Consider the following 19,928-nt stretch of genomic DNA (forward strand, 5'->3'; position numbering starts at 1 on the left):
TTGGTGGATGTGCAGGTGAACGAGCCTCTGATAGTGTGGCTGCTGTTATTAGGCCCTGTGATGGTGTCCCCTGAATAGATATGTGGGCACAATTGGCAACGGGCTGATAGAGCCAGAAGAGTTCCCAGAAGTTACCTACTACAGGACAGGCCTAACAAAGAAAATAACAGAACGCCACTAGCCGTCACCTTCAGCCCCCAACTAAAACCCCTCCAACGCATTATTAAGGATCTACAACCTATCCTAAAGGATGACCCAACACTCTCACAAATCTTGGGAGACAGGCCAGTCCTTGCCTACAGACAGCCCCGCAACCTGAAGCAAATACTCACCAACAACCACATACCACACAACAGAACCACTAACCCAGGAACTTATCCTTGCAACAAAGCCCGTTGCCAATTGTGCCCACATATCTATTCAGGGGACACCATCACAGGGCCTAATAACAGCAGCCACACTATCAGAGGCTCGTTCACCTGCACATCCACCAATGTGATATATGCCATCATGTGCCAGCAATGCCCCTCTGCCATGTACATTGGTCAAACTGGACAGTCTCTATGTAAAAGAATAAATGGACACAAATCAGATGTCAAGAATTATAACATTCATAAACCAGTCGGAGAACACTTCAATCTCTCTGGTCACGCAATCACAGACATGAAGGTCGCTATCTTAAAACAAAAAAACTTCAAATCCAGACTCCAGCGAGAAACTGCTGAATTGGAATTCATTTGCAAATTGGATACTATTAATTTAGGCTTAAATAGAGACTGGGAGTGGCTAAGTCATTATGCAAGGTAGCCTATTTCCTCTTGTTTTTTCCTACCCCCCCCACCCCCAGATGTTCTGGTTTAACTTGGATTTAAACTCGAAGAGTGGTCAGTTTGGATGAGCTATTACCAGCAGGAGAGTGAGTTTGTGTGTGTATGGGGGTGGGGGGATGTGAGAAAACCTGGATTTGTGCAGGAAATAGCCCAACTTGATTGTCATGCACATTGTGTAAAGAGTTGTCACTTTGGATGGGCTATCACCAGCAGGAGAGTGAATTTGTGTGGGGGGGTGGAGGGTGAGAAAACCTGGATTTGTGCTGGAAATGGCCCACCTGATGATCACTTTAGATAAGCTATTACCAGCAGGAGAGTGGGGTGGGAGGAGGTATTGTTTCATATTCTCTGTGTATATATAAAGTCTGCTGCAGTTTCCACGATATGCATCTGATGAAGTGAGCTGTAGCTCACGAAAGCTTATGCTCTAATAAATTGGTTAGTCTCTAAGGTGCCACAAGTACTCCTTTTCTTTTTGCGAATACAGACTAACACGGCTGTTACTCTGAAACCTGTCATTTTTTGGAGCAACACTGGGTCTCCACGTGCCAGATAGGAACTTAGGCTACAACACATGAGCTGTAATATGATCTGGCTGGCCAAACTGTTAGAAACTAATTCAGCTGGTAGTTTTAACATTGCTCTTTAAATCCTGTTCCCAGCCCAGGGTAAACAGGGACACCTTAACAGAAATACTGGGAACTCAGTGGACTGATGAAAGTTCATGTAGAAAAATATATCCTGGTATCTTCTCATGAGCTTTTGAAATTAAAGGTTTTTATGTTTATGGTCATGCACCACGCTTGGAGATTTTCTTTTTCCCAACATCTATGTATGTAGCTCAAACTACAGAATTCCCCTAATTTGTTAGCAAAGGCAACATGTCATGTACACTGAACTGATCTGCTTTCAGGTGAAGGCAGCACAAATTCGGTCCCCAAAAGCAAATGGCAGCTGAGTTGCTCATGTTTTCACACCTATTTCTCCTGCAAAAAGGGTTTATGACCCAATGTGTTTTCTGTGAGCGGGACTGAATTTGGGACTCTGAATATAAATAACGCACCCCTCGGCCTTTACAAGCTGGAAACCTTCTTAGTGTGTAAATCCTTTAATTTCAAAGGCTGATGAGAAGATATGAGGTCTGAATTTATCACCTAGATTTATTTTTCACATAACCAACCAGTAAGTTTGTTGTAGAGAATAAACACTCAATGCTATTTAGCATCTCTGAAGTTATCAGTGTTAGTGATGTGAAATACTACAGCCCTCAAAATAAGCTGATCATCAGGTAGGTCCTAGCCAGTCTGGGGACATGCAGCAGCCAAAGCTGTTCCAAAACAGGTCTCCAGTCTGGCATAAAGTGAGCTGCAGTTCTCACTAGTGTAAGATGAGAGCTGTGTAAGAAGCTATATAGAATAGCTAGGTGATCTCTTTTAGCATGGTGAATATTTTAAATTTCCCCAACTAGAAATCTTTCTGAAACAGTGGTGAAGGCAAGAATGTTCGAAAAGCCAGTCCTGTAATGCAGCACCTTATCTTCACTGTAAAAACTCAGATTAGGGAAAATCCCTGCAACTTGATTGTATCAGACATATCACAGAGCTATTCCTAAAGCATTTGGATGAGACAGGAAAATAAAATGCGGCTGACCAATTTTTCTTATCACCTTACCAGTTGCCTTGTGTATGGACACATTATTGCACTTCTTTCTACAAGAGAAAAATTGGCTTTACTTCCATATTAGGGCAGGAGAGCAAAACCAGAGCAGGGAAACAGCCACAGAATGAAGATGTAAGTGATGCCAGAAAAGATATTTAAAGGGAGATTGTCAACCTGAAACTTGCCTTATTTTTGGAAAACTGATTAGAATTAGTTTTAGGCACTACACTTGTTCCTGAATATTCCTGCTATTTTTGTGGTTTTGCAATTGCTTTTTTTCCCTATAAGAAATACAGAGGAAATTGACTAAATGTTTTGGGTGGGGGAGGGCATGGGGAGAACAGGACAGAACAGAGACAGTGAAACTGACTATGGACAAAGTGCTGTCAATTAAATGCAAAAAAACTGAAAGAGTAAATTTTGTTTCTCACTTACAGTGATCTTACAAGTTGACAGAAGTGTGATTTTTAAATCCATGCTCTCTCCCGACCTTACCCACTGTGTATAAATCTCCTTAAAGTATGTATTTACATCAGTTTTGTTTTGGTTACACTGACCTGTGTAAGACATTCTGAGTTTGAAACATCTTACAGCATGTTTTAAATACTACAGAATTCTCTAAATAACAGCTCTTACGAGCTGCAAGCATTATTAAACGTTCAGGGCTGTATTTTGAAACACCAGGCTCAATTCATTTCCTACAAATTATAAATGCAGAGAATTGAGGTCATTTAGATTTAATTACCTGATTGTACCTGAAAATCAACCACAATATCAGTGATCAAAAGTAAACTGTGGGTGTAAAACTGGGGGCCCAGTTAAGGCTAGGCTGAAAAGCAGTGCTCTTCCACTTTGAGAGGTCTACCAGTGACACATACAACTGCATTCTATTACCCAGCTTTAGATTGTCTCATACCAGTCACCCAAATCTGCAGGACACATGAGACACTAACACTGGCTATAACAACCATTCAATATTTCATTCACAATGTAAAAACAATCTCCTTCCAATAAAAGGGATATCAACTCAAAATAAGATTTTTCTAGTTAACACAAAACACAAATGACATGCTTGCTCTGTTTCAGGCACTTTCAAGATCATAGTTTATTTACTGTAGGTAAAAAGCTAGTATACAGATTAGGGATCCCTTAAACTTCAACTCTACAGTTATACACCACTCAGTATTTTTGCTCTGAATGTTAACCAAAAAGATTCTAAACACCTGTAAGCCCCACTATTAGTATGCATGTTATGAGAGAAAAAAAAATGTTTAATTTGCTCAATGCATAATATTTACACTGTGAAACCAGTGGCAGATAACAAGCAGCGGTAAAGAGGTAATAAACTTTTAAAAGCCAAAGTTTATATTTTTTACATTGTGCCTATCAACATAATTGTATATAAAATAATGAACGTAGTAGAGCTTCCCATTACAGAAATCTTACTCATCTGAACTGTAGTCATTACTTGCTAACAATTTACATGCAAGACCTCCTAGGTTTGACATTTGATTTTTTTAAGTGTAAGCAGATTATGACATTTAAGAGACAAACATTAACTTGTGAACAGAATTAAAAACTGCACTCAAGAACTGTACGGGTCACAAGCCTCTTTCATACAGAAATAATATAAACAATGACAGCAGTGGTCTCCTTTCCATACATCAAACGTTATAAAAGGCGATGCGTAGGCTGAGTTGTACCTGGATGGTACAACTCCACAGACATTGGGAACACACAGAGTTCACACACAAGCTCTTTATAAGAGGCCCATCTTTCCCTCCAATGGCAATGGCTGAAAACAAGTAAGGGGCACAGGTGTACAACTAATTAAATCTTGCAAAATACAAAGATGGGGGGCTGTTAATATACAATTCAAACTATATACAGACTATAATGGAATGTATTCCATCCCAAAACTGGTTTGTGAAACAACTGGACCTTTCTACACTAGCCTCGTAATTCAGAGTTGTAATATAACAAAATGTAAGTACACAAGAGATTTACATGAGAGGTAAAACTTATGGGACATTTTACATTAACTATTTACGGAGATATTTAATGGATAGTCTAATTTTAAAATAATTTTGTTAAGCACATTTGAACCAATGTCTATATATAAAATGTCCTGTTAGACACTTCAATATTTAACTTTGGTGATTTAAAAGGCCTTTTGTGAACTGCATGGCAGAATGCTACTGACGCGTGTACACATCTGCATCAACCCCGAGACCTGGTGATCCAATAGCGCATGCACATTTCTTCCTTGAGGTGCTTTCCAAGTTAAACCATTCCAGCAACCAAAGAGTGAAAAATGGATTAAACTAAGAATTTCAGGGAACTGTAATTTAATAGGGAATGGAATGCCAATATGGCAGCAAAACTTTTTTTTAAACAGGAAAGCCTCTTGTACCAGCAGAATCCATATACAGATACACAAAGGGAGAGAGAATACACCACCTATCATTCCTGTGAAACAAGGCTGATTCATCATGTGAGAAGGTACAAATTACAGAAAACATGAATAGTCAATAGAAGAGAAACAACTGCTTTACATGAAGAAGAACACTTCAATCTGATCGCAGTTATTTTGTGAAGGCGGCTACAACAGCCCACAGGACCTCATTTGTGTTGGCCTTCAGACATTCAACTTCAGGGTCTAAATCCAGAAGCTGCCGCACTCTCTTTGTGGCTAAATCATACTGCTCATCCAGTAGAGGGGCAAAAGCGTTCTCAAGGACATCTGAAGCATGGGCTAAGTAAATGAGAGCCAGCAAGCGCTTGTCCATGCGGTGAGGGTCATTCACCCATTTGTCAAGAACTGCTTCTTGAACTTTCTTGATGAGGCGCTGTTTTATATTGTTGTTGGTGAGAGGGTGGGTAGTCATGTCAAAAAGAAGGAAGTTCTGTTTCTCTGTCGTCAATACACCTTTTTCCACTAGGTTTTTAGCTAATCGTTCACGCACATTTCGTAACTGGTAGTGCAATTTTAATGGATTCCATGTCTCACCTAAAAAAGATTTAAAAAAAAATCAGTTAATCAAGGTTTAGCTCCTACCTTGACTATTAACAAGGATAAGTGTTTCCTTTTTTTCTGTAGTGCAGAAATAAAGGCTCCAATTAATATAGCGACTTCGTGCAGAAAGATGCCATACTACTGGCAGCTCTCTTCTAACCTTTGGCCAGGCTTAGACAAGTGGAACATACGAGTGCCTCTCTGAACAACTTCAGGGCACTCAAACTTACATAAAACATATAGCTGGTTTGTTTGCACTCTGCTGAAGGTGAAATGCAAGCTAAGTGATGACTTTGTTACAACTATATATTGGTCATCACTTATGTATGTAAGAAAACTATGGAAAGTGGAGAACAGACAGAGGAAAACAATGAATAAAAATAATTCTTAATGAAGAAAATGTCTCTCCAATCTTTCCCAGTTGTCCATTTTCAGCACGGCCACTTGAAAAGGCTGGGAAACTGTCATTTTCAGCAACTGCCATTCTTTGTGCCACAAAGTTATGCTAATGCTGATTCTTATTCCAGATATCCTTCTCATTGCTTTATCTGGTTAGCTTTATACTCATTTCCTTTTTATAGACAAATCTGAGATAAAGGCGACCATCCACCCTCTACTATATGTCTTCTCATAGTGCCTGAAGAAAGCTATGATGTTTACATGAAATAAGGAAAGGCATTTCCAAACACACTGTTAAAGGAGAAGAAAAAATATTTAAGGTTAAGTAAAATACTTTTTAAAATCTTGGGGTAAAACCATGTGAATAAGTGCAGAGTATTATAGCAATGGCTAGTGCTATAGCTAAGATTGACAAAACATTTCAATTTAACTCTTGTTTTTAGTCACCTGTAATCTGCTTAAGCTTTCATCTTGTGGGCTGAAATCTCGTCTGTTGAAGTTGATTTTTTTCAGAAAGAAAAGAAAAAGAAAAAAGACCCCAAACAAACAAACAAAAGTTTCCCTCATATAAAAAAAAAAAAATCTTTTTGAAAAGCCAGCAAGGAGATGAAAGTTAAAATTTGGCATGGAGATGGCTCTTCTTCATAAGGGCTTTCGTACATTTCTGTGACAAATGTTCCGATTTGGCAAGTTACAGGCCTTTGAAAATGCCATTTTCCATATATACAATAAAAATGTTTAAATTGTAGCGGGCGTAATTCCTTCAGAACATTTCAAGGAAACGCAGAGTGTGCTGCACATGTATATACAGTAAGTTACAAATGTCATCAAAAACTGACTGTAAAGTTTTGCAGTGTGACTCAAAGATCCTGTGAACTTATGACTCCTTACGCGCGCACATTACTGCCAAGTGAACGACACAGGGCTCTCTACAAGCCCTGCCTGATTCAATGCGGTTTCCTCCGGTGGGTCCTGAAACTGTGCCTAAATAATGACAGGTTTCAGAGTAACAGCCGTGTTAGTCTGTATTCGCAAAAAGAAAAGGAGGACTTGTGGCACCTTAGAGACTAACCAATTTATTTGAGCATAAGCTTTCGTGAGCTACAGCTCACTTCATCGGATGCATACCGTGGAAACTGCAGCAGACTTTATATATACACAGAGAATATGAAACAATACCTCCTCCCACCCCACTCTCCTGCTGGTAATAGCTTATCTAAAGTGATCATCAGGTGGGCCATTTCCAGCACAAATCCAGGTTTTCACCCTCCACCCTGGATTTGTGCTGGAAATGGCCCACCTGATGATCACTTTAGATAAGCTATTACCAGCAGGAGAGTGGGGTGGGAGGAGGTATTGTTTCATATTCTCTGTGTATATATAAAGTCTGCTGCAGTTTCCACGGTATGCATCCGATGAAGTGAGCTGTAGCTCACGAAAGCTTATGCTCAAATAAATTGGTTAGTCTCTAAGGTGCCACAAGTACTCCTTTTCTTTGTGCCTAAATAATGGATCACATTAAGAGAAAGTAAGTAGGGAATATTAGCTAATTGTTTCCTTGCTTTTTTAGGTGTTTGTACTACTCAGATGTAGATCGTTGGTGCTAATAAAATGAGTAGTTTGGTGACACCTTGTGTCCAAGCCTCTAAACTACATGGAACTGCACTACTAGAGATTTAGACGTGGTTGTTGTATTTTCAGAAACAGTGGATGTTCTGACACAAGTTTGCATGTTCTATAGGCTGCTTTCCCTAGGGATCAACTTAGGAATCACACCTGCTTGATAAAAGTTGCCTTAAAATGGCCCAATTTGCACATCCATGATGGCTCTGAAAGATGTCACGTAAGCAACCCTCTTAAATAGAATATTCCTTTCTCCCTCACTTACATTATACTGCACTAATTTAAGGTAAGAGTGGCTTTTCCCCAGGAAAAGTCTTCAGCCAAAATACTAAAAAACAAAAACTGTGTGGTTGTGAAGTCTATTTAAAAATCCAAGTATTGTTCTTCAAAAATCAGTTCTCTAAACCAAGGATTCCGAAATCCTACCCCAAAACCAGCCACCAAATAATAGAGTGTAAAGAGGACTGATCTAGCTTTCAGGCATATCCACCTTAGGCTGTGATCTCTTCAGAACTCAATGCTCAGAAGGGTCAAACCAGGTCAAAATATTGATGAGGCCTTAAAGGACACATTACATGACCTTTGAATCAGTACTGGCCTAGTATGCTCAGCATGGGGAAAGGGGCAGTGTGCGAATATGAATGAGGTATTTTGGATAAGAAAAGCAAATGCCTTTACAACCTGTAGAAATATTTGCAAGATTAGGGGGCTGTTAACCAGAATTCCCACTAACCATAAAACTGTTCTTTCCCGTCTCCTCTCTTTCTTTCACTATGCATGAATTAATGTGAGAGGGAGAGGAGTGATAATGAATGTGAAGTAGGAAATGAAGTGAGAGAAAAAGTGAATCAGTGAAGAGGGAGGGAGGGAAGGAGGGAATGAGACTCCTCTCTAATTTAAATATTGATCTGAGTTATTTGTGCTACACACAAGGGGAAAAAATTCTAAATCTAAAAATCTAATCTATTGATTTTTAGCCCTCTAACTTCATTCTGCCTGTCCTGAAGTCACATTGTAGTTTCCACTGAACATGGTAGTTTTCTTCACTCTCTTTTCTAAACTACATCGTGTTGCTCTGTATTGTTCAACAACAGCTGCAATCCATTTAAGAGTAGCTGCATTTCATTTGCATTCTGGGTGAAGTAAGAGAGACGAACAGGATGGATAAAAATGATGATTTTGAAAAATCAGATACATTTTTGTTTAACATAAACTTGTTTAAAATTCAACTGAAATTATGACAATTTATGTTAAGGCATAATTTTACTATAATCTTGTCAAATAATTAAAATAAATAAATAAAATATGCTGCATCAATGGGCCCTCCTCAAATTTTAATGAGTTGGAGGGTGCTGATTTTTTAATTTATATATAGCATCAGGAGGAAAACCATATTTGAGGTCAACTCAAGTTTTATAAATATGTCACAGCATTATGTATTACATTAAGTATCTATATTATTTTCAGTCTTTATAATGGAGCAAATGCTGGCATTTACATTTTTACAAATGTAAGCAAGTACTTTTAGTTTCTGCTGTGCAGAGAACCTTTTGCCTTAATTACTTTTGATTTTAGTTTGCTAGCAGCTGGTGCAAAGAGAATATTTTCTTCGTGTGGACTATTTCATTCAAAATTGAGAAACTAGTTGGGAGCTGAAAAAACAAGAAAGCTTTTTTAGTCCTAAGTGGCACACAGGATCTGGTTCAAGAGGTGAATAGAGCTGACCTGCTTAGTAAAAGCAGCCATAATGTAATTAAATTTAATATCTTTCTGGGGGGGAGGAGGAAGGAAAGAAATCCACCACAATAGCATTTAACCTCAAAAAGGGGAACTACACAAATACGAGGAACCTAGTTAAACGGAAATGAAAGAAAAGTCACAAGAGTAAAATGCCTGCAAGCTGCATGAAACTAGTTAAAAACACCACAATAGAGGCTCAAAAGAAATGCATACCTCAAATATAAAAAACAGTAAGAGGACCAAAAAACTGCCAGTGTGACTAAACAGCATAAAAAAGAGGCAGTTAGAGGCAAAAATATATCCTTTTAAAATTGGAAGTCAAATCTTACAGAGGAAAATACAAAGAAGCATAAACTCTGGAAAGTCAAGTGTAGAAGTATAATAAGGCAGGCCAAAAACAAGTCTGAAAAGCAACTAGCAAAAGAAAAAAAAAAAACTAACAGCAAAAGAAAAGATAAATACACCAGAAACAGAAAGCCTGCCAAACAATCAATATAGCCACTGGACGATCAAGGTGCTAAAGGAACATTCAAGGAAGACAAGGCCCTTGTGGAGAAGCTAAATGAATTCTTTGCATGGGTCTTCACTGCAGAGGATGGGAGGGAGATTCTCACACATAAGCCATTCTTTTTAGGTAACAAATCTGAGGAACTGTTCCAGAACAAGGTGTCAATAGAGGAGATTTTGGAGCAAACTGGTAAGTTAAACAGTAATAAGTATCCAGGACCAAATGCTATTTACTTGAGTTCCGAAGGAACTAAGATATAAAATTGCAGCACAATTAACTGTAGTATGTAGCCTATCATTTAAATCAGCCTCTGTACCAGATGACTGGAGGATAGCTAATGTAATGCCAACTTTTAAAAAAGGCCCCAGAGGCAATTCTGGCAATTGCAGGCCAGTAAGCCTAACTTCAGTACAACGCAAATTGGATGAAACTATAGTTAAGAACAGAATTATCAGACACATCGATGAATACAAATGTTGGGGGGGAGCCAACATGGCTTTTGTAAAGGGAAGTCATGCCTCACCAACCTATCAGAATTCTTTGATGGTGTCAATAAGCATGTGGACAAGGGTGATCCACTGGATATACAGTACTTGGCTGGACCTTCAGAAAGTCTTTGACAAGGTGCCTCACCAAAGGCTCTTACGCAAAGTAAACAGTCATGGAATAAGAGGGAAATTCCACTCATGGATCAGTAACTGGTTAAAAGACAAGAAACAAAGGGTAGGTCAGTTTTCACAATGGAGAGAGGTAAGCAGTGGGATTCCCCAAGGTTCTGTACTGGGACCAGTGCTGTTCAACATATTCATAAATGATCTGGAAAATGGGGTAAACAGTAAGGTGGCGAAGTTTGCAGATGATATAAAATCACTCAAGATAGTGAAGTCCAAAACGGACTATGAAGAGTTACAAAGGGAGCCCTCAAAACTGGGTGACAAAACAGCAGATGAAATTCAATGTTAATAAGTGCAAAGTGATGCACATTGGAAAATATAATCCCAACTATACATAAAAAATGGTGCTGGGTCTAAATTAGCTGTTATCGCTCAGGAAAGAGCTCTTGGAGTCACTGTGGATAGTTCTCTGGAAACATCTGCTCAGTGTGCAACGGCAGTGAACAGAATGTTAGAAACCATTAGGAATGGGATAGATGATAAAACAAGAAATATCATAATGCCACTATATAAATCCAATGTACGCCCACACCTGGAATACTGAGTGCAGTTCTGGTTGCTTCATTTCTAAAAAGATATATTAGAATTGGAAAAAAATACAGTGAAGGGCAACAAAAATGATTAGAAGTATGGAACAGCTTCCATATGAGGAGAGATTAAAAACACTGGGATCGTTCAGCTTGGAAAAGAGACCACTAAGGGGGGATCTGATACAGGTTTATAAAATCATGAATAGAGTAAAGATAGTGAATGGAGAAGTGTTATTTACCCCGTCAAATAACACAAGAACTAGGAGTCACCAAATGAAGGTGATAGGCAGCAGGTTTAAAACAAATAAGAAAGTAATTCTTCACACAACGCACAGTCAACCTCTGGAACTCATTGCCAAGGGATGCTGTGAAGGCCAAAAGTATTAACTGGGTTCAAAAAAGAATGAGGATGAGTCCATCAATGGCTATTAACCAAGATAATCAGGAATGCAACCATATGCTTTGGGTGTCCCTAATACTCTAATAGAAACTGGGGCTGGATGACAGGGAATGGATCACTTGATAATTGCCCTGTTCTGTTCATTCCCTCTGAAGCATCTTGCACCATCCACTGTCACAAAATACAATACTGGGCAAGATGGACCACTGGCCTGACCCACTATAGTTATGTTCCTTTCCTAGTCAATAAATACAATCGAGGAGGTGGGAGGTGAAATCCACCAATTCTAAAAACTTAAAAGTTATGGGGCCGGATTTTTAAAGACAGACCCCTAATAATGCAAACAGATGCCAGTGGGATATTTAAACAGTGCCTAAGTAGGCTTCAGGTAGATTTCATCTTGATTCAGTGTGAGTTAGACACCTAGCTACTTTTGAAAATCCCATTAGGCATCCATTTGCATTTTTAGGCACATAAATACTTTTGAAAATCTGGCACATGGTGACCAAAAACAGTTAATTCACTAACTACAGTTAATACTTCTTTTGTTTAATAAATTAGTTTAAAATGCAAAACATGTTCTTGTAAACTTATTTTCCCTTGTGTATACAACACAAAGTTTTATTTTACTAATATAAAACCATTTTAATTCTAATTTCCATCCAAATACAGTTTGACAAATCCTGAGTAAAATGTCATCTAGCAAATAAGAAATGTATCATTCACCATTTTCTAACATAAATAATGTAAAAATTAAGTATCCAAATAAATGTATACTTAAGTTATATAACTGCTTAAATAAATGAGTATAGATAGCGTATGCCCTAGTTAGCACAAAAAGGAGTACCATATTTAACATAAAGGCTATTTAATGTTTGCAAATCAACACATTTCAGTACTTATACCAACCAATGAGAATGAACCATTTTTTAGGAAAATTCCTAAAAAGTACACAGGTGAAACAAGATTAAAAACAAATTATTAAAATCAAGGTTTCCTGTTTGCTGATTTAAATCATGACTGAAACTGGCAATTTAAATCATTTTGATTTAAATTAATCCATCCTGCAGACAAACAACTTTATAATAAGTCTTGCTACACTGAGATGGAAAGGCACTACATAAAACAAGATGATCAGAATTCAGTGGTAGAATTCCCTTTTCATTTCAACTGATGCACTATGTGGAGAGCAACTGTCATGGATTTAAGTGTACTTGCAATTATACCATTACTGAAGAAAATGTTAATTTAATTTGCATTCCATCTCTTAATACCTATTTGTGGAACTATATCAAGGCAATTGTGCCCAAATAAGTCATCTTGCATCCTTCATTCTGAAAAGATTAGAACGGACTACTCGGATTAGTCAAATTTCAAAATATTTTATAAGTTTCTCTGAATGATGAATTCTGAAGCAAAAGTAAAGGAAGTCGTGGGCTTGTTTTGATTTACAAAACCTCCAATTTAATTTATTTAATTATGTCCTTGTTTTAAATTTGAAATATCAATTCCTCACTTCCGTTTCTTCACTGGAGGATGTGGGCAAGATCTTTGGAGGATGTGAACTGAAGCTATCCCTTCTTCCAGATAAGAGGGAAAAGGCTCTTATAACTTGGAGAGGAAGGCTTGTGTTATTGTGGATTCAACTGTTATTTCTCAACAGAGAAGATGTGGTGTTCCCAAATATTTTGGCTTAATATCCCTCAAAATCTGATGTGCCAGGTAAATAGTATCCCCAAATTTTACATCTGGATCCCTTCTATCTAGTTAAGCCAATACCAGCAGTTACTTGTATTGTCCAACTGGCCTCATTTTGATAAGTGCTGCAACACACCAAGGATCAGTCACTTCCCCAAGAAGCTTACAATATTTCCTCTAATCCAGTGATGACAGTTAACGAGAATTATTTTTTTAAACGTTTAAAATCCTATGTCGCTATCTTACCACTAAGCAGTTCAATCCAGTTTTGTACTGTTTCAGGAGGCTGGGTTTCCTTTATGTGCTTCAGAGCTTCATCAAGTAGAACATCCCCTGTGGGAGCATCTGACTTGCAGATCACCTGGCGGAAAGTAAAAGAATGCATTACACGTCATCCCTCTTCATCTCATTTTATACACCTTAAACATCTAGGATAAAAACTGGGAAAATGCACCTGAATACCACATAACACTATTACATTTGATCTACAATTCTCAACAGTACACAGGTTTCAGAGTAACAGCCGTGTTAGTCTGTATTCGCAAAAAGAAAAGGAGTACTTGTAGCACCTTAGAGACTAACCAATTTATCTGAGCATAAGCTTTCGTGAGCTACAGCTCACTTCATCGGATGCATACTGTGGAAAGTTTAGAAGATCTTATTATATACACACAAAGCATGGGAGGAGGTATTTTTTCATGCTTTGTGTGTATATAATAAGATCTTCTAAACTCTCCACAGTATGCATCCGATGAAGTGAGCTGTAGCTCACGAAAGCTTATGCTCAAATAAATTGGTTAGTCTCTAAGGTGCCACAAGTACTCCTTTTCTTCCAATGGTACACATTACATCTTGAGCAGGAACATCCTCTTTGAAACAATTTAAACCCAATTTAAAAATCAACAAACAATTTCCTCTTTCTCTCTGAAGAGCCTGCAGGGCAGCTTTATTTAAAACCTCATTTCACCATATCTCGTAACTTCCAGTTTGTACTTCTGCTGTACAAAAAATTAAGGATGCCAAGAATTTAACTGTGAAAAGTACGTATTGTGTAATTATCAAGTAGAGTCATTTATAGAAAGACTTTGCAAATACTGTTCCCAACTTTGAAACTTAATTATGTAAAGAGAATCTCTGATCAAGTTTTATTAGTCAGACTTACTGAACCATCCAAAGTAACCTTTATTGCTTAACTTTACTACACTTCAATTTTTAGAATTGACATTTCTGCAGGTAACTATTAATCAAAGTTTCTTTGTGGTCTCCCACCAGCTGCAATTCTCTTCCATAACAATGTTATGTTTTTTCTGTTGTAAATAGCAAACTGCTGCTCAGCAGTGGACATCTGGTGACATGATTTTTATTTACTTAAAAAAAAAGTATCTGCATGCAAATATATGCAGCACAATTCTCATTTCATATTCTACATTAAAGACATAATGCAGAAGAATTGCACTACCAATTTTTAGTATATTTAAACAATAGCAACAATTCCATGCAACAGTGAGATCAGATATTATTTTAACTGTGACCCATTCTCAAATGCAGGTTTCTTGGAGCCTCAACAGTATCAGTGGCATTCTTGAAGAAAATCCAGCCATTTATTCAATATCTGTAACACGTACACAAGTTTTCACTTTCAAAGTGCTTTAAAACTAAACCAATCCTCACAGAACTCCAGGGAAATCAGGAAGTTTTTTGTCTAAAGCCCCAAAGAGAGTCAAATCTGCAATTACAACACAAAAGCAGTGTTCCTTCTAATTTTTTCCATCCATGTGCAGAATAAATTTTGTTATATGCACCATATTGAGGTACTGTGCGGATGTGCACCATCAGCAGAAACCAAAAACTTAGATATAATATATATTTTTAAAAAGTTACCATAGGAATAATTACTCCAGCCAGGACAGGTTAGGCATTTTAGAACTCACTAGTCAAAGAATTAAATGTAAGCAAGAGAGAAATAAAAATTATGAAATGCATAGACCAGTCAAAAAACTAAAACACACTTTGAAAGAAGTATCAAGAAGTAACAACAACAACACAAGTATGTGTAGGGAGTTGAGTATGACAGACACAGTCAGTGTGTGCGTGTGTGTGTGTTGCCCCTTTAAGTAGATCAGCAAATTCAGACCCAGCAGCAGTTGCCAGCAAGCTCCCTCCATCCTGAGCCCTGTCGTGTCCCTGCCCCCCTTGCACCTTCAAGATGGGGTACAGAGGCGGGCCACCCAGCTGCGCAGCTTACAGGGAACTTAGGGCAAGAGCAGCTGGCTTCCAATCCTATGCTCATATACAACCCTGTCTACCATCATACTAACTACCTATAAAAAAAAAAAATCTGTCAGAGCACGAATATTAAATTACCCCTTCCCCCCAAAATCATGGAATCCATGATAGTGGTAAAATTAAAACTTTCTGGAGTAGGGTGCTATCAGGTGACTGGTAAACGTGAGTCTCCTCTAGATGTGGTTCGCTATCAAGACTGAATATTGGATGGACTTCAACATTTTAGAAACAACTAAATCACTCTGTTCTAGCAAGCACATTTGATATGGGGACTGATATCATTCAAAATCCAATGTTTTCAATTTCCACTTACTGATGCGGAAGAGGGACGACCCCAAGTGTCTGGATTGTTCGATTTAGTGTGTTGGTGGCCTGTGATAGACAGGAGATTGGACTAGATGATCTGATGGCCCCTGCTGGCCTCAAACTCTATGAATATTGCTATAGCAGCAAAACTGAGAACCACTTTTTAAAAAGTGAAGATCTGCCATGCAGTTATTATTGAGGCAGAAACATGAAAATCTGAATTTCAGCATTGTAAAGTGTGATGAAGCCATACGATAAAGAAAGTAATACTCAGAAGCAGATGGCATAAAACTAATAAATTAATCTGATAGGACCAAATGCCCAAAGACATTCATGTGATATGTGGTGGTCTGATCTGCATTAACAGACAATTCCTTAGTTTGTGGCACAAAATGCATAGGTTTATATTTCTAATAGGCAAGGCATCCATCATATCTAATTTCCAGCCAAAGTGGGAAGAACAGATCTATGTGACATTTTAAATCACAAGAACAAATAGGGGCCATAGTTTACTATTACTTTTTCTGGTTATCATAACAGCTATATTTTATAGACTCAGAGAAATGTAGGGCTAGCAGGAATCTTGAGGGGTCATCTAGTCCAGCCCCCTGCACTAAGGCAGAATTACCCAGACCACCCTGTAAGGTGTGTGTCTAACCTGTTCTTAAAGAATTCCACAACTTCCCTTGCAAGCCTATTGAAGTGCTTAACTACTCTTATAGTTAGACAGTTTTTAATACCAACCCTAAATCTCCCTGGCTACATATTAAGTTGATTGGTTCTTGTCCTACCTTCAGTGGACATAACCAAGGATCAATCACTGTCCTTTTTATAACAGCCGTTCACCTATCTAAAGACTAATCAGGTCCCCCCTCCTTCTTTTTTCAAGACTGAACACGGCCAGATTTTTTAAACCTTTCCTCATAGGTCAGCTTTTCTAAAACTTATTTTTGTTGCTCTCCTCTGGACACTCTCCAATTTGTCCACATCTTTTGTGAAATGTGGCGCCCAGAACTGGACACAGTACCGCAGCTGAGGCCTCACTAGTGCCAAGTAGAGTGGGACAATTACTCCCATGTCTTACATATGACAATCCTGTTAATACACCCCAGAATAATATTAGCCTCTGTCGCAAGTCTACCATATTGTTGACTCGCACTCAATTTGAGATCCCTTATAACCCCCAGATCCTTTTCAGCAGTACTACTCCCTCGTCAGTTATTCCCCATTTTGTAGTTGCGCGTCTGATTTTTCCTTCCTTCTTTCTTTGTAGTACTTTACTTTACTTATCTTTATTTGTGGTACTTTACACACTTATCTTTATTTTTCATCTTGTTGAAATCAGATCAATTCTCCAATTTGTCAAGGTAATTTTGTATTCTACTGCTGTCTTCCAAAGGCTAGCAAGCCCCTCCCAGCTAGATGTCATCTGCAAGTTTTATAAGCATATTCTCTACTCCATTATCCAAGTTATTAATGAAAATATTGATTAGTACCAGACCCAGGACAGACCTTGCAGGACACCACTAGATACGTCCTCTAGGTTTGACGGTGAGCCACTGATCACTATTTGTGTATGTTTTTTTTCACCAGTTTTGCATTCCGTTTATATAAATTTCATCTAGACCATATTTCCCTAGTTTGCTTATGAGAATGTCATGTGAAACTGTGTGAAAAGTCTTACTAAAAATCAAGATATCACATCTACAGCACCCTCCGATCCACTATGCTGGCATCCCTGTCAAAGAAGGAAATTAGGCGGGTTTGGCATGATTTGTTCTCAAGTAACAGCCAACATGGATTTGTCATCACCCTATCATTCTCAATGTGCTTACAAACTGATGGTTTAATAAGTTATTCCAGTATCTTTCCAGTCATAAAGTTACGCTGATTGGTCTATAATTCCCTGGATCCTCTTTGTTCCCCTTTTAAAGATAGGTACTATGTTTGCCACTCTCCAGCCTTCTGAGACCTCACCTGTCCACCAGAGTTCTCAAAGACAAATGATGATGGTTCCGATGTTGCTTCAGCTAGTTCCTTAAGTATCCTAGGATGAATTTCATCAGGCCATGCCAACTTGAACATATCTAACTTATCTAAATATTTTTTAACCTGTTCTTTCCTTATTTTGGCTTGTGTTCCTTCCTCTTGTTGGTCTGCTAAGTAGAGGACTTACACTTTCCTTTGTCTTTCTTTTGCTCCTAATGTATTTAAAGAAGCTCTTCTTATTGACTTCTATGTCCTTTGTCAGGTGTAACTCATTTTGTGCCTTAGCCTTTCCGATTTTGTTCCTACGTCCTTGTGCTATTCTTTTGTACTCATCATTAGCAATATGTCCACGTTTCCTACTATTTGTAGGATTTTTTTTTTATTTTCAGGTCATTAAAGAGCTCCTGATGGAGCCATAATGGCCTCTTCCTATTCTTCCTATCTTTCTGTTGCATTGGGATTGTTTGCAGTTGTGCCTTCTCATCCTGTAGATCATAACTCCCTGAAGAGATGTAAACAGGTTTCAGAGAGGTTGTTTTCTTATTTAAAAACAAGTTTTTTTGCTAGTATTTACAGTTGCAGAGATATCCTCGAAAAGGTGAACCGAATATAAACTGATATAGTAACGCCAGCCTAAATTAGCAGCTCTATGAAATGTAAATTGCTCCATTCATCTCAATCAAAGCTCTATGGACTCTGCAATTCTGTGGCCATGGAATCAGGTATTTTTCCATTATGTCTCAAAATGGAGTATTTTATCATGTAATTTGCCATTTACCTGCAGCCAGTTACCCATCATCATTTTCTCTTGTCTCCCTGCTATACTGGGACCTGCTTCTAATGGTTTCTTACTCTCCAGTTTTCTGCTCAAGGGGAAGTTAATTGGATTACCCAGTGCACTGTTATATGGAGGAAAGCAGCTGTGCAATCCCAATCACCCTCCCTTTCTTCTCTCTTCCGTAGATCCTCTGAATGTGTCTCTGCGCTTGCAGAAATCTACTCTAAATGCTTCTCTTTAGGGACTGAATTTGACATGGGTTTTCACCCTGGAGGTCAGTACCACCCTGCCCTTTCCACACTGCTAAATGGGAAAATGATCTTGGGAAATCAATCATAGCACCAGGTGCCCACAAGGGAAAAATCTATTTTAGTCTGGTGAACTCAGGCAGAGAGAGATTAAGGGCCTGATTTTCAAAGGTAACGACCACTGACTTTCTTGCCAAACGTGTCTTTCTGTAACTTTGATAGGAACCTGGTCCAACCAATATTGGCTATCGACTGGTCGTGTCTCATATCCTGAAGCTGAATATGCGTACTTCTGTGTATGGAAATTGGTTTGCTGATTTTCCACAATGCAGCAGTGCTGCTTTGGAGTTGAGTGGTACTAAATAAGAAACTTCTCCTCTTCAAGCAAGTTCTTCACTGTATGGACCTCCTAGTCTGGTAATCCACTTGTTTATGGGTGTCTGACTCAATGCTGCCAATCCTAAAAATATTCAAAAATTATGAGTCGCCCTCCCTTCCTCCCCCAATTTTTTTTAAATTATAACATATTGGGTTCTTTTTATTTGCCTTTTGGTTTCTGACCATTCAAGGTGCACCTGGGTCACATTTTCAACGTTTTCTCCACAACTGGGATAAGAAACCTATTTTTTTTTTTCAAATGAAAGCTGATTCTGACATAAACAGTTGTCTCCAAGATGGCTTTAGATGAAACACCAACATATCAAAAGACTTGCAATAAAATCACGAGACTTGCCAATAATGATAACTATCATTCTGACATCCTTAAGTTTAGCAGAGTCCATAAATTTGCATGTTAGATGTTGCTGTATTTATCTCCAAATTTAGCATTTAAGTCTGCTTTATGCTCTTGCTTAACATTTGACAGTTGCATTTTGCTTTCAAATAGTTTTTGGTTTGGGACATTATGTAGAAGAATAAATGGAAGAGGCTTGTGATAAAAAGTACCACACTTTTTGGGAGCACAGCAAGCCGTGATTACTAAAGGCAGAGAACATGAAGCATACAGTTTCCATAACAACCAGCTATGTATGTTCCCCACCTACAGATCAGTAATTTTTAATGTAAATATAATGATTTAGTGGTCCCCAAACTTTTCAGGGTCACGCCCCTTCCCCTGTACCCATCCGCACCCCCAGCCAGGGCCAGGAGCGGGGCCACGGGGGAGAAGCCACGGACAGGGGTAATGGGGCCAAGGCTGGGGCCACAGCCGGGGGTGGGGTCAGAGCCCCGGCAATGGGCTGAGG

The 19,928-nt window shown here is 38.5% G+C and overlaps 1 protein-coding gene across 1 annotated transcript in view; it reads right to left on the minus strand.

Annotated features, from left to right (window-relative positions):
- Positions 1–3,576: 3,576 nt before the first annotated feature.
- The window catches only part of GOLPH3 (golgi phosphoprotein 3), a 42,596-nt gene continuing 26,244 nt past the window's right edge, over positions 3,577–19,928 (minus strand). Inside the window, exons 3-4 of the mRNA XM_073343675.2 lie at positions 13,324–13,438; positions 3,577–5,499 (exon numbers count right to left, since the gene is read on the minus strand). Of these exons, the coding sequence (XP_073199776.1) occupies positions 5,075–5,499; positions 13,324–13,438 (540 nt within the window). The 3' untranslated portion in view covers positions 3,577–5,074. The remainder of the gene's footprint in view (positions 5,500–13,323; positions 13,439–19,928) is intronic.

This window comes from Lepidochelys kempii, chromosome 5 (assembly GCF_965140285.1).
Source record: "Lepidochelys kempii isolate rLepKem1 chromosome 5, rLepKem1.hap1, whole genome shotgun sequence".
Classification (NCBI taxonomy): domain Eukaryota; kingdom Metazoa; phylum Chordata; order Testudines; family Cheloniidae; genus Lepidochelys; species Lepidochelys kempii.